The 18,694-nt window shown below is 37.7% G+C and overlaps 1 protein-coding gene across 1 annotated transcript in view; it reads right to left on the bottom strand.

Moving 5' to 3' along the window:
• Positions 1–335: 335 nt before the first annotated feature.
• The window catches only part of GARS1 (glycyl-tRNA synthetase 1), a 41,705-nt gene continuing 23,346 nt past the window's right edge, over positions 336–18,694 (bottom strand). The window contains exons 9-17 of the mRNA XM_036897337.2: positions 15,994–16,156; positions 14,719–14,883; positions 13,914–14,021; positions 12,987–13,132; positions 9,130–9,215; positions 7,417–7,526; positions 4,836–4,929; positions 3,945–4,135; positions 336–2,591 (exon numbers count right to left, since the gene is read on the bottom strand). Of these exons, the coding sequence (XP_036753232.2) occupies positions 2,466–2,591; positions 3,945–4,135; positions 4,836–4,929; positions 7,417–7,526; positions 9,130–9,215; positions 12,987–13,132; positions 13,914–14,021; positions 14,719–14,883; positions 15,994–16,156 (1,189 nt within the window). The 3' untranslated portion in view covers positions 336–2,465. The remainder of the gene's footprint in view (positions 2,592–3,944; positions 4,136–4,835; positions 4,930–7,416; positions 7,527–9,129; positions 9,216–12,986; positions 13,133–13,913; positions 14,022–14,718; positions 14,884–15,993; positions 16,157–18,694) is intronic.

Below are 18,694 nucleotides of genomic sequence, written 5' to 3'. Positions count from 1 at the left end.
TCTTCACTTAAATTTCACTGTGGTGTTGGCCAGTGGACAAAACAAAACAAACATAAACCTGCCTTAAACATAGACTAGCTGCAGAGATGCTGGTGCAAGCCTCCTTAGTATTAGCACTGCTCTGGAAACCTATCCTAGCCCCACCCAAGAGACACAGATTAAGTTTCCCTGGTAATGGGAGGGTAATTTAAGTGCAGCTATATCCAGAGATAATTTGGATTTATTTCCAGGACATCCGGTTCTCTCATGAATAGATTCCACTGGCTAAGACAGTCACTACCATTACCGTAAGTTTATTCTGGCTGAGGGAACAGTAAATAAAGGTCTAGAATGAATCTATTTCAAGTGATTTATTGAACAAAATAATTCTGCAAGTCGTCACAAAGAACTTTGGCCATCTGACATCTCAGTACTATCTCACACAATTAGTGAGATTATTTCTATATTTATAAGACTGGGCAATGAATTTCTTTTCTGGAACATCCACCTACATTCAGTATTTTACTCTTATGAGCTGTTAAGCAATAGTAAGGTTCTGGAGCCCTGCAGAAGTCAGGCACAGACCACCTCTCTGGATATAACTCCCTGATGTACTTGACTGAATGCCCCAAATGACAACCTAAGTTTTAAAGAAACTACTGTATTCTTATGTACATTCCACAGAAACCAGTTAGAATCTGACTCTTCCCCATCCCTGTTTTTGGGGAGAGTGATAAACAGGAGTAATTTCTCTGAGAGTCATGCTATTTGTCTAGCTTTTGTTGAGCTAGCCCCGTTTGATACATACAAATACATAAGTAATAAAAAAGGCCTCACAGAGCATCAAACTAGAAAAGCCCTGGCATCCTTGTTTAGAAAATGGCTCTTTACCTGCTTGTGCTGAGGATCAAGCACATTTGGCACAAAGGGCACCTGAGCACTCTGCTGTCAGACTGCCTTCTCCCTCATGTAACCCATTATGTCCGAAACGGTGGATATTCTCTCAGAAGAAACCATGCACTGTTGCTAGGGGAAGGGGCAGAGAAGGGCTCACAGAATTAACATCCAGTACTGAACTCAGGACACATGTGCTCGTCAATGAAGAGTGAAGAGACCTTTGTTTGGCTCTAATCCCTTCACGATCCAAAGTAGGTAGAGCCCACTAGGCATTTCATGCATCTTTTCCTATTAAGGAGCTTGTGACCATGTCTGAGGTGGTGGTGATTTCTTATGGAGGTACTTTCTGTAAAAGGGAGGAAGTAAACAGGATGAAGACAAGACTCCCAAGACCCAGTGGGAGAAAGCTAGAACATATACCAAGTTAAGGGCTATATTATAATGTATCTTAGGTGAAAAGAATCCCTGGAAAATAAAAACTCAATTTATTTAAAATCTAGTTCCTTCTAATTTAATAATGAATGCTTTAAAAAGCACCCGGCAGAACAGGGATAGGCTTCACTAAAAGGTTTTCCTCCCCAAATGGTTTGTTCAAAAATTCAAGACTCATCCAAAGTCTATTTATTGAATATCTATGTAAGATACTATGGGAAGCATCATCAGAAATGAGAAAAAATGAGAGAATTCCTCAGGGGTTCACTACTTCAACTGCTCTCCAAAACCAAGGCAAAGGAAAACCTGGAGATCACCCCTGTCCTCCCCTATACTGTCCGAGAGGAAGTTGGGGCACAAGACAATCTTAATTCTACAAATAAAGAATTGTTCAAATTAGTACAAGCTCGCCTACTTTAAAAGAGAAGGCTCCTGTCACTGCACCCCCATCCTGGAGGCTTTGCAGGGCAGACACCTGTCAGCAGAACTTTAGGGCTGGCAGCCTCACATCACGCCAGCGTGCTGCCATCACTGCTCAGCCACCCCATCCCCAGGCTCAGCTTTTCCCAGATGTTCCGCCTGCTTTAGAGACGGCTGCCTCTTCAGCACAATGCATCTCTTTCTCAGAAAAAGATAAAAAAATAGAAAAGGTAAATCTATACAGCAGAAAGTAGGTAAGTGGTTGCTTAGGGCTGAGGCTGGAATGGGGAGTGATGCACAGGTGCCTGAGATGTCTTACTGGAGTGATGGAAATGTTCTCAAGTTGGACTGTGGTAGTGGTTACACAACTCTTATAAATACACTAAACATCTCTGGATTGTACACTTAAAACAGGAGAATTTTATGGTATCTAGTTTTACCCCAATACAGCTGTATTTTTTACATTTTTAAAAATAAATGAATTGTGTTTAACAGTAAGCCATGACTGTGTCTTCCCAACGATAGGAGGGACAGTTTTTCTGTAAACATGGAAACATGAGCAAACAGATTATAGGTTGTTCAGAATTCCTTCAACTTTAATTGGGAAGACAGATCCGGCAGCCACTGAGGATGAAACGCAGTCCCCGGAGCACCTGTGATGCTGTTTGTTGGTGAGGTGAGCAGGACAGGAGTTACTCTTTTATTAGGCCAAGTGCTCAAAGGTGCTGGAATGGTCCTCATTCCTCAATTGCTTCTTTTTTACCAGTCTCTTGCCCTTCAAAGACAGGGTATCTGGCCTCCACATCGGCCCACGTGATGCTGCCATTGGCCAGATCGCGGACTACACTGGGCAGTTCAGAGACCTGGGGCAAAGGAAGAGAAGCCCAAGAATCACCAGCTTGATCAGATCCTCAAAGAGATCCACCCTGAGCTCAGGCAGCCTTACAGAGGCAATCAGTGTCTAAATAATGAAAAGATCTTACAAACTAGTCCCTGCAGAATGTTTCTCCACTCCCCCTGAAGCCTCTTTACTCAACCACACTCCCCTCTCTCTCAGGCCTGGGTTCACGCTTTTCTTCCAGTCCAGGATGCCTGCCAGCTCCCCTGTATACTCAATTCATCCACAAAGCCTTTCCTAATTGTCTCTGTGTCACCTGAATTTCATGTGTATTAAATGTAACCCTTAGAACAGGGGTCTGCCAGGTAACATGAGTGAGGGGAGCAGGGGAGACGTGCAAACTGGAGAGCCCCAGATTAGGAGACCAGCTGTTCCTCAGCACAGCCAGATGCTGGCTGCCCTGCAGCAGAGGTTCCCGGACTTGAGTGTGCGTCAGAATCATCTAGAGGTCTCCTTGAACAGTTTTGTCCACTGTCTTCCCTCCAGCCCCCCACCTCACCCCAGTTTCCAATCCAGTAGGTCTGGAGTGGAGACTGGCTCAGCTAACAAGTTCCCTGGTGATGTGGATACTGCTGGTCTGGGGAACACACTTTGAGAACCACTGTCAGATGGGCATGTAGGTCCAGAGTAACTAGATCTGGTTTTGTAAGAAGACAAGCCAGAAATGTGATTTGTCAATTAGGCTAAACACTCCTCTGGAAAAAAGCAGTTTTACTTCTGTTTTCCCTACTATTAACTCTCTGTATTAAGCCAAGCACATAACAGGCACTCTAAATAAAAACCTCCTCCAAATGAATAAATCAGTCAGGTGGTTGTCAATTAAAGTGGCCACTCTTTCCTTTACCTTCTGTACTTTTCCCATCTCTATAATTTCCTTCCCATTAAGTAAAATTACTGAAATACTATTTGCTGTTTTGAATGGGTTAACATGGAAAAGTTTAAACATACACATGTATATATTTATATAGAAATATACAGGTCATAGTGCTTAAGCTTGCTCACGAAACTATGGTAACCACCACTTGGGATCATATTTCTCTTGCCCAAATAAACAAACAACTCTAAAAGCAAACTGCTGGAGAATGAGCCCACAGTGATCCAAATGGCTATACAATATTAGAGAAGTGTTAATGGATATTTTCATAATTAAACTAAGGGGATTTGGAAATCTGGGCTCTGTCTGATACAAGCTTATGATTAAAATTAAAAATAAAAAAAAATAAAGGAAAGGGACTATCATACAACAAAATCCAACTCAAATCAGAAGGAACCAGTACATATTTCTAAAACTAAAAACATCAAAGAGAAGGCCAGCCACCTCTGCTCTTATCTGCCGCATGGAGTCTCGGTCCCGCAGAGTTGCTGTGTGGGGGGTCTTGTTCACCGTATCAAAGTCAATGGTGATGCCGAAAGCCACGCCAATCTCGTCAGTCCTGGCATAGCGTCTCCCAATAGACCCAGAGGAATCGTCTACTTTGTGAGAGACGCTGTTCCTGGTCAGGGCTTCCGCTACCCAAGATTAGCAAATTAAAAATTAAAAAAAGGAGAAAGCCCCAATGTCATCTAAATGTTGCAATACAAACTCAGGAAACTTATAAAAGGGACTAAGACAAAAGAGACCCTAAGTTACAGTTGCATGAGAAAGAAAAGAAGAAAAGTCCCCAAAGCTTACTAAGTCATTTGGGGGAGCCCAACCCCTCACTCCAACCTACATGTCAAACAGCTACAGGGGAACTAGTATCAGACTAAAAGCTAAGGCCACGAGGCCAGTCCCAACTCCACCACCTCCACTGGCATGACCCTGAGCAGCAAAGGAACTCTTCCCATTTCGCAGCTCTGAAATAAGTGGGTCACACCAGATGACCACTAGGATCCCTTGCAGTGCTGTGGGTCCAGTGGCTGTCCGGCCCCCGGGGTTGTTACACCCCACAGGGTTCCCCTGATGAAATGAGCTTCCAACCAAGCTCAATAGCAGAAGCAAGGATGTATTAAATCTGACTTAGGTCCCACCTCAACTCAGTCAAATGCTAGGAGGAAACATCCTGAGCAGAGCAAGCATACTCTCGTAGAAACAAGAGCAGAGGCTTAAATCACTTAGAGTTATTCTTTATGCAGTATGTATTTTACTAGGAAGAGAAAAGACACATTTCCTAAGATTCAGTGTACTTGAGAGTATTTTCCTGGAGATTATTCAATTTGATTTACTTACATAATTCCTTGACAAATGGCATGAACTCTTGGTTTTGGCTCAGTGGAAGGACGGAACATTTGAATGGAGCTACTACGGCAGGGAAATTGAAGAACTGGATGGTTTAAAGGGAAAGAAATCCAAATACATTAGTTTATAAAGATCTAAATTAATGTCTAAACTTCATTATCAAAAATACCAGGAAATATGATATGAAAAGCAGTGTGACAAAAGAACAAAAGCAAGATAACCAGAATCAGAATGAGAAAGATTTTGTGTTCAGTTTTGAATTTGGACCAACTCAGTGCACCCGAACTCTCTGGACCTTAGTTTCTCCATCTGAAAAGTAGGTCTTTACCACTGACTCTGCTTACTTCACAGGTCTGTTGTAGCAAAGTGATATGACATAAGTGCATTCTGAAAGCTACCTCTAAGACGGTCATTTTTTGGTACCACATAAAAGCCTTACCTCTCTCTGTGGAGACTCCTAAAGAGTGTCCCTACAAATCATCACATGAATGGTGATGCCAAAAACAAAATACCACTCTGTCCTTTAAGAGATTCAGACAGCTGAAGGATCTATGAGTCTCAGTGAACAAGTAAAAGAGAAAAGTTTAACTAGCTCACAAGTATATGTCCAAAAGAAATAGCATTAAACAAAAAAGATGTTCTGTATACCTATACTGAAAAGTAAAGCCCTCCTAAACTGTTCCTGAAATAAGTTTCAGACTTACTCAGAAATTTAAAAAAAAATAAAGTCATTCTGTTGAAGGCAAACTCGTCTACCATTCTGGGTTGGAAATGACAGCTGAAGACAGTTCTTAATATTTGTACAAAAGGTTCACTTGAAGGTAAGAATGTAGAACTCAGAATGAATAGGTCTCATAAAAATAATGACACAGGTTCGAGTTTACCCCTCAAAAGCCTAACTAACCTTTAATGCCAAGCAACAATGACTAGCTCACTATGAGTAACCCTCAGCTCCACAAACCTGGCTGCCAGACTCACAGAACATTCAGAATTCTACTGCTCTCCTCCATCTTGTGATAATGTATTAAATGTGAAAAAGAAGTGGGGACCTGCCTTTATAGAAAAATAATTTTTTCATCTCGGTAGCAATGTTTTTATACCAAATTTATTAGGAAAATGGATTGAGGGACTGTATGTTAATAATTTAGAAACATGTTTGGCTTCCCACAACCTAATCAAATTTCTCTTCTTGATGGGACTCTACAGAATTCATAAAACACTAATTTATTCTTGCTTAGCTCTTATGAAAGTTCTATTAAAACTCTAATTATATCAATCCTGTTAGATTCAAAGAAACAGCTACAAGATTTTTTAGCAACCTTTTATTAGAAAAATAAGCAGGGAAAGCTTGAAGCAAACTTGGCTTCTAAAAGGAACACATTCATTATGTATGTCATCATTCCTCAAGAAGAGCCATGCCTCATGTTTGCATGCCTGGTGCATAGCCCATGTTCTGATTATCTGTTGAACAACTGAAAAGTTGTTTCTTGAATGCAGGAAATGAACACACAACTTTCTGGCAGAGAATAAAACTGAAACTTCATTAGCTACATATTACTAACAGTATATCGGGCTTTTTAAAATACTGGCACCAACTCATCAGTCCATTCTTCAAGGCTGACTGTCCTAAAAGAACTATAGAGTTGATGTTCACCTGATAGACACTCTCAGCTTTAGAATGGTCATTCAGGTAAGAATGTTTCTTTCAACTAATTGACTTACACTATCTCTCATCTCTAGCCATTCTTATTCTGATTGCTTTTCCTAGAAATCTGTGCCTATAACTTAAAGGAGTACTAATCTCTGCAGGCAGAGGCAAGGTGAGAAAGGTGAAGTAAAGGCAGAATGAAGAGATAAAGTAGAAGGCATGGGGCAGTGATTCAGAAGCATCAGAGATACAAGAAAGCTGTGGGCCTTGATAAAAGACTTCTTATAAACATTTATCTTTAGCAGTGCTTGAATGCCCAAATTCCATTGCTCAGTTGATCATCTGTCAGCTTCCCATACTGGAATCTCCTGAGGTTCTTACAAAAAAAATCTATAGATCCCTGTGTCTCAGACCTAGTAAATCAGTATCTTGTGAGGACCTAGGAATTTACAACTTTACTGCAAAAGTACCCCAGACAAGTTTATACAGTTTGAGAAGGTTCCCTTTAATGCTTTATCAGTGCATCGATAGTTACTTGGTTTGGCTAAATTCTGAGCCATCTCCTCCTTCCCAATTTCCTGAAAACGTGAGCATATCCATTCCATCAAATGTGAGAAAATACCATTCTCTCACTGATGCAATATAAATAGTTCCCCCAGAGTAATGTTTTTGTATCATAATAGAGAGCACCATGCAACTGAAACGATGGCATCTAAAATAACCTCCACATCCTAAAGCTTGGAAGAGACAACATAAGAAAGTGCTTTGCTTTGTGAACAGTTAAGTAAAGAAGAGTGTTCCCAGCACTAGAGCATTACAGTCAACAGCAACGAACTGATCATTCCAGAGTCCTATTAATGTACTTCAGTAAATTTAATTCTCTGACACTGTTGAGAGACCAGCACACTACCCTAGACAACTTACCGTTCTCTGTTCATCTCCCTCACGTACATGGAATGTATGTTCAAATACTGTATACATGATCCTGCCAAGGCCAAAGGAGGGTTCAATTACATTCGGAACAACTTCTTCCACTGCAAAAAAGACAGATATTCAATAGTGTTCTCTAAAACCCCACAGAATGCATTTCAGGCCTTCTCTAAACAATTCTTATTAGCATAAGAAATATCTCTATTCTAGATGGATTCTGATTGATCTTGTACATCAGGACAAAGAAATCAGAACATTTCTAAAACTACTTGCTGGTAGAAAATAAGATGTCTTTAAAAAGAAAGTTGGAGTGAAAAAAAAATTCACCAAATTTAACTCTTTGTTTATATAGCATAAAAATGAAACAAGGTACCAGGGTATTCTCTCCCCAGGTGGTAAGCTATGAACAGCAGCTATACTCTATCATCTACCTTGCCTTGCAGAAAGCATTAAAACTCTAGAGCTTTTGTAAGATTTTGCTGGAATAAAAATCTACTACCAAAATAAAAAAAAAATAAAAAAATAAAATCTACCACCATAGCTGGCAAAATTAATAAAAATAATTCCTACTTCCGACAAGCATCACATGGTTTGTGTTTTACTTTTTATCTTGCTATCTTAGAGCGTCAAGTTACTGCCATTGTCTCTCCAAGGTTCTCAGGTTAAGAGGCCCTTAGAGAAGTCTGTTCAGGGATCAGCACTCAAAGACACTTACCAGGGACCCTAAAGCTCTTCCCCTGGGTGAGACTGCTCTTGTGGGATACATAGAAAATGAATCCATTATTACTTATTATCCAAAAGGAAGCACTGCTAAGCATTACCCAGGTCTAAGGTAACTGACCCTAACCTTGGAGAGTTTGTGTTTGAAGGGAAATGGGATAACCAGAAGCAAAACCTCACATATGTGGAAGAAAAGAGAGAGTATTTCTCTTGTCTTGTGACAAGAAGAATAAATTTTTAGAAATATTGTCAAGACATTCCTGCCTCTCCTTCTGAGGCATCTGAGCAGAGGTGAAGTACAGCTCCCAGCCAGCTGCCAGGGCAGGGCTGCAAGGCCCTGGTGCACGAAGGATCCCTGCTTCCTCCTAGACCGCCGGCCTGCGTCTACACCTCACTCAGGCCTGGCCACAAGACAGCCCACAAATGGAACAGTAGGCCTGCTCTCTTCACTGGCAGCTTCCAAATACCCACTACTCTCCCTTTCCAGAAGCTTCAGTTAGGCCACAGTTAATGATGAGCATCCTTCGTATATGCTCCCAAATCTTCATGTCCCAATTCATAGATTTGTCTATAAAAAATAACCATCTCTTTGGCTTCTGAAAAAGCATGGAGGATCATGAATTAAAATGACTTTTAATAGGTTAATTTGAAAAAAAGACAGGAGTGAGTTCCCACTTTTGCTTAGAAAACAAAGGACTTTTCCCTAAAATGAAAAAAAAAGATGTTTTTAATCAGAGATATTCTTCAAATGTACCTCAGGTCATAGAAAATTTAAGGTGGCATTATGAAGTGTTCTTCAGTATGAGTGCAGCTATGTTTAAAAAAAAAAAGTCCCAAGATAATGCTTTAAACATATTCATCAGGTTTAGGGTTATGGCATTAAAGATTTATTTTTCCTCTACTAATGTTCTGTAAAATGGTTATAAAACTTAAAATTTTTAAGGAGAAACAATATTTTTTTGTTTGTAATTATTTTTACAAACATACCATGTAATGTTTTCTGGAATCTCTTCACATTGACCATGTCTTTTGTTAACTGAAATGTTTTCCCTTCAGTTTCAATAGTGAATTCCCTACAAAGTAACAAGATACATAATACATTAATGAAAACATGCAACCCTAAACCTTCATTTAAAGGAGTTTTACAGATTGCTAAACTGTTTTTAAGTGTAATACAACTTAGTCAACTATCCAGATATAACAGCTGAAGTCAAATTTAAATTATTTCATAATAAGTATTATTCTAACCAAATAGTATACTGGGATTCAATAAAAAATATGACTAGTTTTATAAAATTCCACAAGTGACTTAGTGGCTAATTCCTTTGGTTTTGAGATCAAGTAAAAACAAAAACAGTTTCTTAAATATTCTTAGAATAAAGTACAATAAATCAGTCAGAAACAGACCTGCTGGGAAGAAGGCTACTGTGCTCATTATTGTCCCAATAAATGTAAAAATAACCAACTTGACATCTTACAGGAGGTGCCCACACTATTTCCAAAATACACTTTGACACTTATGTTGAAGATCAGCTTAAAATAAGTTTAATGATTCTGTTTGATGTCAATATAAAATATTCTTCTCCCCCAAATCATTGACTGCATTATGTTCCTATCCCAAGATATGCCCATTCCGGTTCAGTTATAAGAATTCACATTTATAAGGTGCTTCACGTAACACACATATCTCAGTATACAAGGTATTTCCTCACATTATGAAGATCCACCTGGATCTGTCTAGTCTCACAAGCAACTCATTACTGGGAAAAGAGAGCCCTCAAGTGGTTGTCCTTGAAGCTGTATAGTTGGCACACGACACTGTACTTAGCTACTTTCTAGTATTGGTAATCTCATGCATCATAGGAATGGTTTTTCCCCATTTTTTACTATTCTGTCTGAAATTTGTATGTATGTGCATTAAAGATTCCATTACATAAACAGAATCATATATATTCTCTGTGAGAATAGTAAATGTAGAGCAGGTAAGTTACCAAAGAAAGTTGAGCAAGGAGATAGTCTTTACTTGAGAATAATTAATACAGGAAACTGTCTTATTTGTGGAGACTACCTAAGTAGGGATCTATGTCCATTTTAGTGGGATTTGATGTTGTTTTAGCATAAAGAGATGCTAATTCTGGGAGACCAGAAATGTTTAACATTTTTCTTCTAAAATAAATAACTATATCTTCAATTTAAGAGAGTTCACCTTTTGAAAGCTCTTTTGACAAATGTGTATACACATGCAAGCACCAGCACCTCTAAGGTTCCCTGAGTCTGTTCTCTTTTAACCACTCATGTGCTTCTATCACTATGAACTAGATTTCTTTCGTGGAGTTTTGTATATAATCTGTTGTGTAAAACTTCTTCCACTTAGCCTAACATCTATGACACAGATGGGCAAACTTTCTGGGAAAGAAGTTATGGCCAGACATGAAGTATTTAGTATTTGCAGGCCACATGCAGTCTCTTATATTCTGTGCTTTTTAAACAACTCTTTGAAAATACAAAACTCATTCTTAGCTGGAGGGCTGTACAAAAAAAACAGTATGAAAGGCGTTTGAAGAGCACTTTAAAAAACGTATATATACTCTCTGGTTTTAGGTATTCTATAACTGGAAATTAAGGTGATTAATAGTGTTTATATCTTTGGATTCCTACTGATTTTGTTTTGTCTACTTGCTCTACCAATTAGTGAGAGAGCACAGAAATCTCCAATTATACCTATGGTGGTGTTCATTTTCCCGTTCAGTTCTGTCAAGTTTGCTTTATATATTTTGAGGTTGTTTTTAGCTGCATACATAGAAGTGATATGCCTTCTTGATGAACTGATCCCACTAAATTATGAAATGCAACTCTGTCCCTTGTGATTTTGCTTGTTCTAAAGTTTACTTTGATTAATAAAGGAATCCTACATTTATATTATAGCCATCCTACAATTTTGATTTGTTTGTAAGCAAAATCTTGTTTGATCCTTTTAAGCCTATCTGTGCATTACAATTAGTGACTTTCCTATAAACACCATATAATTGGTCTTGAATTTTTAAGAAGTCTGACAATCAATGGCTATTAATTCAAGTGTTTAGATAATTATATTTAATGTAATCATCAATATTATTGAGTTCAAATCTACCATCTCACAAATTGTTTTTTATTTGTCCCATCTGTTCTTTGTTCATTTTTCCTCTTTACCTGTCTTCTGCAGTATTTATTATTATTCTACTTTATCTCCCTTACTGGTTTATAGTTATATCGCTTTGGGTTTTGTTTTTTTCCCAGGTAGTTATTCTAGAGTTCATTATATGTACTCTTTAAAACTTATCATTGTCTACCTTCAAATAACATTATGCCACTTTATACATACTGTGTGTACCTTACAACAGTATACTGTGTTCCCAATTCTTTGCTCCCATCCTTTGGGCTATTGATGGCATACATTTTACATCTATACATTATAAATTTCATAATATATTACTATTGTTTTTGCTTTAAACAATCCATTATCTTTTAAAGAAATTGAGATATCATTTTAAATAAATTAAAGAAAATGTCATTTATCTTCATCCATATATTTATCATTTCTTGAGCTCTTAATTTCTTTGCATAGATCTAAACTTTCGAACTTCTGCCTTAAGAACTTCCTTTAACATTTCTTGTATAGGTCTACAGCAATGAATTCTCTGAGCTTTTGTTTGTCCGAAGGTACTTTCTCTTCATTTTTTAAAGATACTTTTGCAGGGTACGGTATTTTTGTCTGTAAGCTCTTTATTGTGGTTTACATAGTCTTTGACAAGAACTTTGATCATTCTTATCTTTACTCCATTTTATGTAATGAGACTTTTTCCCCTGGCTACTTTAAAGATTTTTCTCTTCATTATCTGTTTTCCTCAATTTGACTCTGATGTGCTTTCATGAGGCTTTCTTTGTGTGTTCTTTGCTTGGTGCTAAACTTCTCAAATTTGTAGATTTAGAGTTTACATAAAATCTGGGAAATTTTCACCTACTGTATATATCTTCAGATATTTTTCCCTGTACACCCTCTGACTCCCAGTTACACATTAGACTGCCTCACATGGACACTTTTTTCCCCCAGTCTTTTTTCCTATGCTTCATTTGGGATAGTTTCTATTGATATGTCTTTAAGTTCAGCCATCTTTCTTCTGTAGTGTTTTACCTACTGTTAATCCCATTCAGTGAATTTTCATTTGAGATATTGCCCTTAGATGTTCCATTTGGTTCTTTTTAAATATATATGTCCATTTCTCACCTGATACACTCATGTTTTCCCTTACATCCTTGAGTATATGAAGTATACTTATAATAACTGTTTTTAACATCCTTATGTATTTATTCCATCATGTTTGTCATTTCTGGGTGTTTTTTGGACTGACTTTTCTCATTATGGGTCACAGTTTCATGCTTTTACATATGCCTAGAAATTTTCTATTGTTTGCCAGACATAGCAAATTTTACATTGTTTAGTGCCGGACTTTGTATTCCTTTATTCTTCTCTATTGTATTTATATTTATTGTTGAAAAAAATTACAGCAACCACTCTAAAACTCAAAAAAAGAGCACAGACTTGAGAGACAGGATTCTAATCCTTCCTTAGTCACTAACTTGGACAAGTCTCTTCCTCTAAGAAAGATCTTTACAGTCCATCTCAAATCTATTTCCAGGCTATCATGGCAAGATCTCAGCAAACACAGTCCTTTAAATGTATCCAAGAAACAGTACCTCCCTGCAAAAAATTTCTAAAGAAACTAATCTCACCCTAACTTTCAGAACCTGGCAGAGAGGGCCTATCTAACTGGAGCCTATATAAAAGTACACATCTTAACTCTTACCCTTTTTCATTCAGTATTTTCTCCATTTCTGTAATGTAACATTCATCACAAATGGCAAGATACTCCATCACCAGCTTTGCATCCTTCTTATATGCCTTACCAACTGCTCCCTTATTGGGTTCAAACTGAACAATATTGACTGTTTTGTATGAAGTAGTCAAGGAATCCAAAAGTATAGAACTGCCTCGGTATTTTGGGAATGATCTTGAGAATGATCAGTCATTGACTTAAAGCAACTACACCTGTTTATAGTGACTTCAAGTGCAAGATGAAACAACCACCCACAAACTCAGACACCTCACTCAAAATAAGTAAACACAGTCAGTAGAGACTTTTTCAAAGTTACAGTGAGACAAAAGGGATATGACCTAATCAGCAATTTAACCTGATACACAGCATAATAACCTCTCATAATTTATTCATTTCTTAAATGTCCCAAACAGAACAGGATCTGTTGCCTATCACTGGCCTAGCCCACAGATTCACTGACTGGTAAAGGAAGGAATTTCTACTTTGCTGAATTACAGATCAAGGGGGCTAAATTACTCCATCTACCATAAAATAGAGAAAGTATTTTTTTAACAGAGAAACTGTTCCACAAGTAACCTATATTTAAAGGGCATGTAGGTGTGGAGAAATGCATTTTGGAGATGGCTAAGGAAAACTGGTCAACAACCTGAAAGACACTCAGAGCATTTTTCTGAATGTTCTTTTAAGGACCAAACACTGAATGGGACATGTCAGATTATTGGTAAAGAGAGTAAGAAAAGACCAATGAGGCAGGTAAAATAATAAGTTTAAATAAGTGTTACCAAAATACCAAAACATCTTAGCTTTTCCATAGAACTAGGTATAGACTTGGGACTTAGCCACTTCCAAGATGTTTATACTTCAGTCCTAAGTTGTTGAAGTGACCAGAAAGGATATGGGCTCTTTCAAAGGTTTCTCAGCTACAAGTGGGACTTTGGTGGCTCGCGCGTGACAAGAAAGGTCGTAACAGGAACGGTCAGCACATCCAACAATCTCAATCCAGCCCTAAAAAGACAACAGATAAACACACTTATTACTCTCATTGGCTGAAAGCATCAGAACATCCAAAAAGAAAGGAAGAACGAAATAAGGGCCCTGCCCAGAATCCCAAAATAATCTGCTGCCAAAGCCTTTCCATCAATTCCATCAAGTAATCCCAGCTAATAGACGGAAAGGGAAGTTTATACTATTAAATACACATAATTTGAGAAAAGGTAGCTCCCTAAACAAGAGATCAGAATCTACTAGTGTATCCCCAAAATCTATCAACTAGCTCTTTAAGAGCTCTGTGACTTTCTCTACTCAACCCCACCACCATTTCCAACCTCTGCTGGGCTCTGGCAGGAAGGCCACCTTAGCTCCACTCAGGGTATTACCAATTACATCGCCCACCCAGGACCAGACACACCAGCACTGCCCCACCACTGGCCTTCTCCACCCCCACCACATGCACACTCGCACGCACACTCTGTCACTCTCTTAAAAGCCACCAAAGTCTACAAAGGGTTCTTGAGATGTAAGAGTAGCCCTCCCCTTACAAGAGAGCAGGGGACAATGGCTTTTTTCCTTTTTTGCTCAGGAAAAGACCTCTTTCTTTTCATTCCACTCCAATGTAAAGCACACAAAAAAGGAATTTTGAAATCCATGCTTCTACATGAACATTGTGAAAATCACATACTAAAATTCATGGCATTCTACTTACATAGGATGTTTTGGATTCAGCATCCCAACAGTCACAGGCATAATGCGCCATCTCGTTCTCCATGTGTTGTCGGAAGCGGAGTTTATCCGGAGATACTCCAACTTTGATGAGGTAGAGATAGATCCGGCCAATGAAATAGCCTAATACTGAGTTGTTAATCACACCCTAAAAATAAATGAACAAACAAGTAAGTAAATAAATAAGTAAGCAAACATGGTGGAAGGAAAATATACAAACATTAACACTTTTGAAGGCTAATGTACCACTTCCCATTGAGTTACTCATAATCTACTGAAAAATATTTGAAACATAAGGTAATAAATTTATTTAGCTTTCAGAACAATCTCAAATACCCAGCATGTGATCCTGGCTGTTTTTAAAGGGGTTAATGTCAAGTTAACAAGATGATAACAATGGAGTGATTAAAAATCTTCTACCATACTCACTGTATGGTCAGCAAAAATTCAGCCTAATGCCTCATATCTTCTAAAAACAGTACTAAAATGCCATTCATAATAATGATCCAAAGGAATGGCAAATACATTCCTTCTGAATTTTAACAAAACTAGTAAGGCGTGTTGAGGGGATTTTAAAGTATTCTTAACCACTGATATTTGTGTATCCCATAGTATATGCAATCTTAAAATTTTAGTACTGGAAGGATCTTAAAAATCACCTAGCTTTATCTCCTACCCACTGCAGAGCTCTTCTCTGCAAAATAGCTGAGAAGTTACCACCAAGCCACTACTGGAATATTTGCAGGGGCAGGAAGCTCACTGTTCCCAGGGCAATTCATTCCATTATTGGGCAGCACCTACTGTTAGGAAGTTTTCACTCACTCATTTCTCCAGGCAAATAAGTGGAGAAATTCTATTATACACAAGACTTTATCCTAATTGCTACGGGTAATACAGAAGACTTTAAAATCCAGAGGCTTGCTTTCTGAGTCAAAATGTCTTCCCAAAAGTAGTCCATATTGTTAAAAGTCAGATTGATGGGAGCACAGTTCAAATCAAGTCCTTTCTTCCAAGTGTTCCACTGAACATTTTTTTCATTAGCCCCAGTGGCCCACAACTTAACATGCTCAGGTAATTTCCTCCCAGTAATGATAGTGTACAATAAACACTGCATAAAAACATATACTGTATAAAAAAATAAAATGACTGCTAAAATAAAATATTTTGTCATTTGGTACACAGAATTTATTAAGTTTTTATTATAATTCATTATATTTGAATAGGTATAATCTTAATTAAATTACCTTTGGAAACTTACCTGTTCAACAGCATCTCCTAGGCGCATTTTCTGGGCAGACTGTCCGCTGACCTGGGCTTTTGCTGAATACAAATAAAGGTGGAGATCTGCCACATTCTGGAATTTGGGATGGTCTTTTTCACTGGGATCTACAAAGTGCTCAATTTCTGCCATTGTGAATTCTCTGAAAGCAAAAATAGAAGGGATAAAAGCTGCATGCTTAACTATAAAAAACAATAAGCAAGGCCCTTATTTTCAACTTCATTCTATAGTGTTATAGGACCTCACACTATAAGAATCTCTTCTCAATAAACAGAAAACTGTTTCCTAGGGGAATGGCAAAAAAAAAATGTTGGATTTTTTGTTTCTCTGGGTGATTATTTTAAATAACATTAATGAAAATTTTATTATCCACCTAAATAATATTTTTAATAAATACAATAAAACTTCTCTCAAATATTAATCCCTTCTATGTAGTGCCATTGATTCTCTGCTTAACCAAACTTTATTCAGTCTCCTGAATCTTGTTCCAGGCCCATCTGTGCAATTGCTTGTAGAATCCAGTTTTAGCAAAAACTCGGCTAAGTTCAACGAGAACTGCTCCCCCCTTGCTATCTGATCTTTCTTGCTGTCTTATCCAGTTTGCCCTCCTCCACCATCCCCATATGATGTACAATCACCTGGCCTGTCTTCTGTAAGAATCCTGTTAGGCCAGGTTAGCCAGAACCCCCTTAACCCAATGTTGCCTCTAAGTAAATCTCCATCCACTGACACCTCCCACCCCTTGGTTATAAATCCCCACTTGCCCACTCTGTATTCAGAACTGAGTTCTGTTCTAAACTAAGTTCTCTTTTCCTTTATTTCAGTAGTCCTAAATATAATCTGTTCTTACTGCTTTAACTACTGTCTCTGTTTTCTCTATGACACTGGCCACAACCAAAAAAGAGTATTACTTTTAATGGAAACTAAATTTAAAGTACAGATTAATACATTTTTAAAAATTAAGATGACTTAAACAAATGTCAGACACAAAAAAGAAATGAGATACTGAATTGTGACTTCCCAATAAGATGGTTTTCCTTAAAGCATTAACTAGTCTTTATAAATATACACTAATGAAGCTCCCAATACTCCTTTTTCAAAGAATGGGAAATTAAAATTTATTTAAAATTGTTCTTTAACTGTTATAGTAGCTTGATTTCTTCTTTCTTATTGCTCTGAACAAGTAAATGACTGATAATGGCACTATACAGCTGGTTTCTTTAGAGTAACAACTTCTTAAATAAAGTGTTTTCAAGGCAGAGGACATGATACATGAATTGAAGAGGCTAACATAAAGATAACTGCATAATGATGAAACAAATATGCACATAATAATGGTTTCCCATAGAGATTTCTCTGAATGGCAATTTAGTAGCTACTGGGGGAAAAGTATTTTAAGTTAATTTTATGAGTCAAAATCAAATCTCTCTTCTTTAAAAACACAGACTTCAACATCCATTCATGATAAAAACTCTCAACAAAATGGGTATAGAGGCCAGGTACCTCAACATAATAAAGGCCATATATGAAAAACCCACAGCCAACATTATACTTAACAGCGAGAACCTGAAAGCTTTTCCTTTAAGACCGGGAACAAGACAAGGATGCCCACTCTCCCCACTTTTATTCAACATAGTTCTGGAGGTCCTAGCCACGGCAATCAGACAACACAAAGAAATAAAAGGCATCCAGATTGGTAAAGAAGTTAAACTGTCTCTGTTTGCAGATGACATGATATTGTACATAAAAAACCCTAAAGAATCCACTCCAAAACTACTAGATCTAATATCTGAATTCAGCAAAGTTGCAGGATACAAAATTAATACACAGAAATCTGTTGCATTCCTATATACTGACGATGAATTGGCAGAAAGAGAAATCAAGAAAACAATTCCATTCACAACTGCATCAAAAAGAATAAAATACCTAAGAATAAAAATAACCAAGGAAGTGAAAGACCTATACTATAAAAACTATAAGAAACTCATGAGAGAAATTAAAGAAGATATGAATAAATGGAAACACATACTGTTCTCATGGATAGGAAGAATTAATATTGTCAAAATGGCCATCCTGCCTAAAGCAATCTATAGATTCAATGCAATACCTATCAAAATATCAACAGCATTCTTCAACGAACTAGAGCAAATAGTTCTAAAATTCATATGGATCCACAAAAGACCCCAAATAGAGAAAGCAATCCTGAGAAGGAAGAATAAAGCTGAGGGGGGAGGGGGGTGGGATTACGCTCCCGGACTTCAAGCTCTACTACAAAGCCACAGTAATCAAGACAATTTCGTACTGGCACAAGAACAGACCCATAGACCAATAGAACAGACTAGAGAGCCCACATATAAACAGAAGCATATATGGTCAATTAATATACAATAAAGGAGCCATGGATATACAATGGGGAAATGACAGCCTCTTCAATAGCTGGTGTTGGCAAAACTGGACAGCTACATGCAAGAGAATGAAACTGGATTATTGTCTAACTCCATACACAAAAGTAAACTCAAAATGGATCAAAGACCTGAATGTAAGTCCTGAAACCATAAAACTCTTAGAAGAAAACATAGGCAAAAATCTCTTGAATATAAACATGAGCAACTTTTTCCTGAATGCATCTCCTTGAGCAAGGGAAACAAAATAAAAAAAGAACAAATGGTTTTATCACTGT

The sequence above is a fragment of the Manis pentadactyla genome, chromosome 7 (assembly GCF_030020395.1).
Source record: "Manis pentadactyla isolate mManPen7 chromosome 7, mManPen7.hap1, whole genome shotgun sequence".
NCBI lineage: Eukaryota > Metazoa > Chordata > Mammalia > Pholidota > Manidae > Manis > Manis pentadactyla.
The sequence above is the reverse complement of the archived record's forward strand: the minus strand, read 5'-3'. Positions and strand labels throughout refer to the sequence as shown.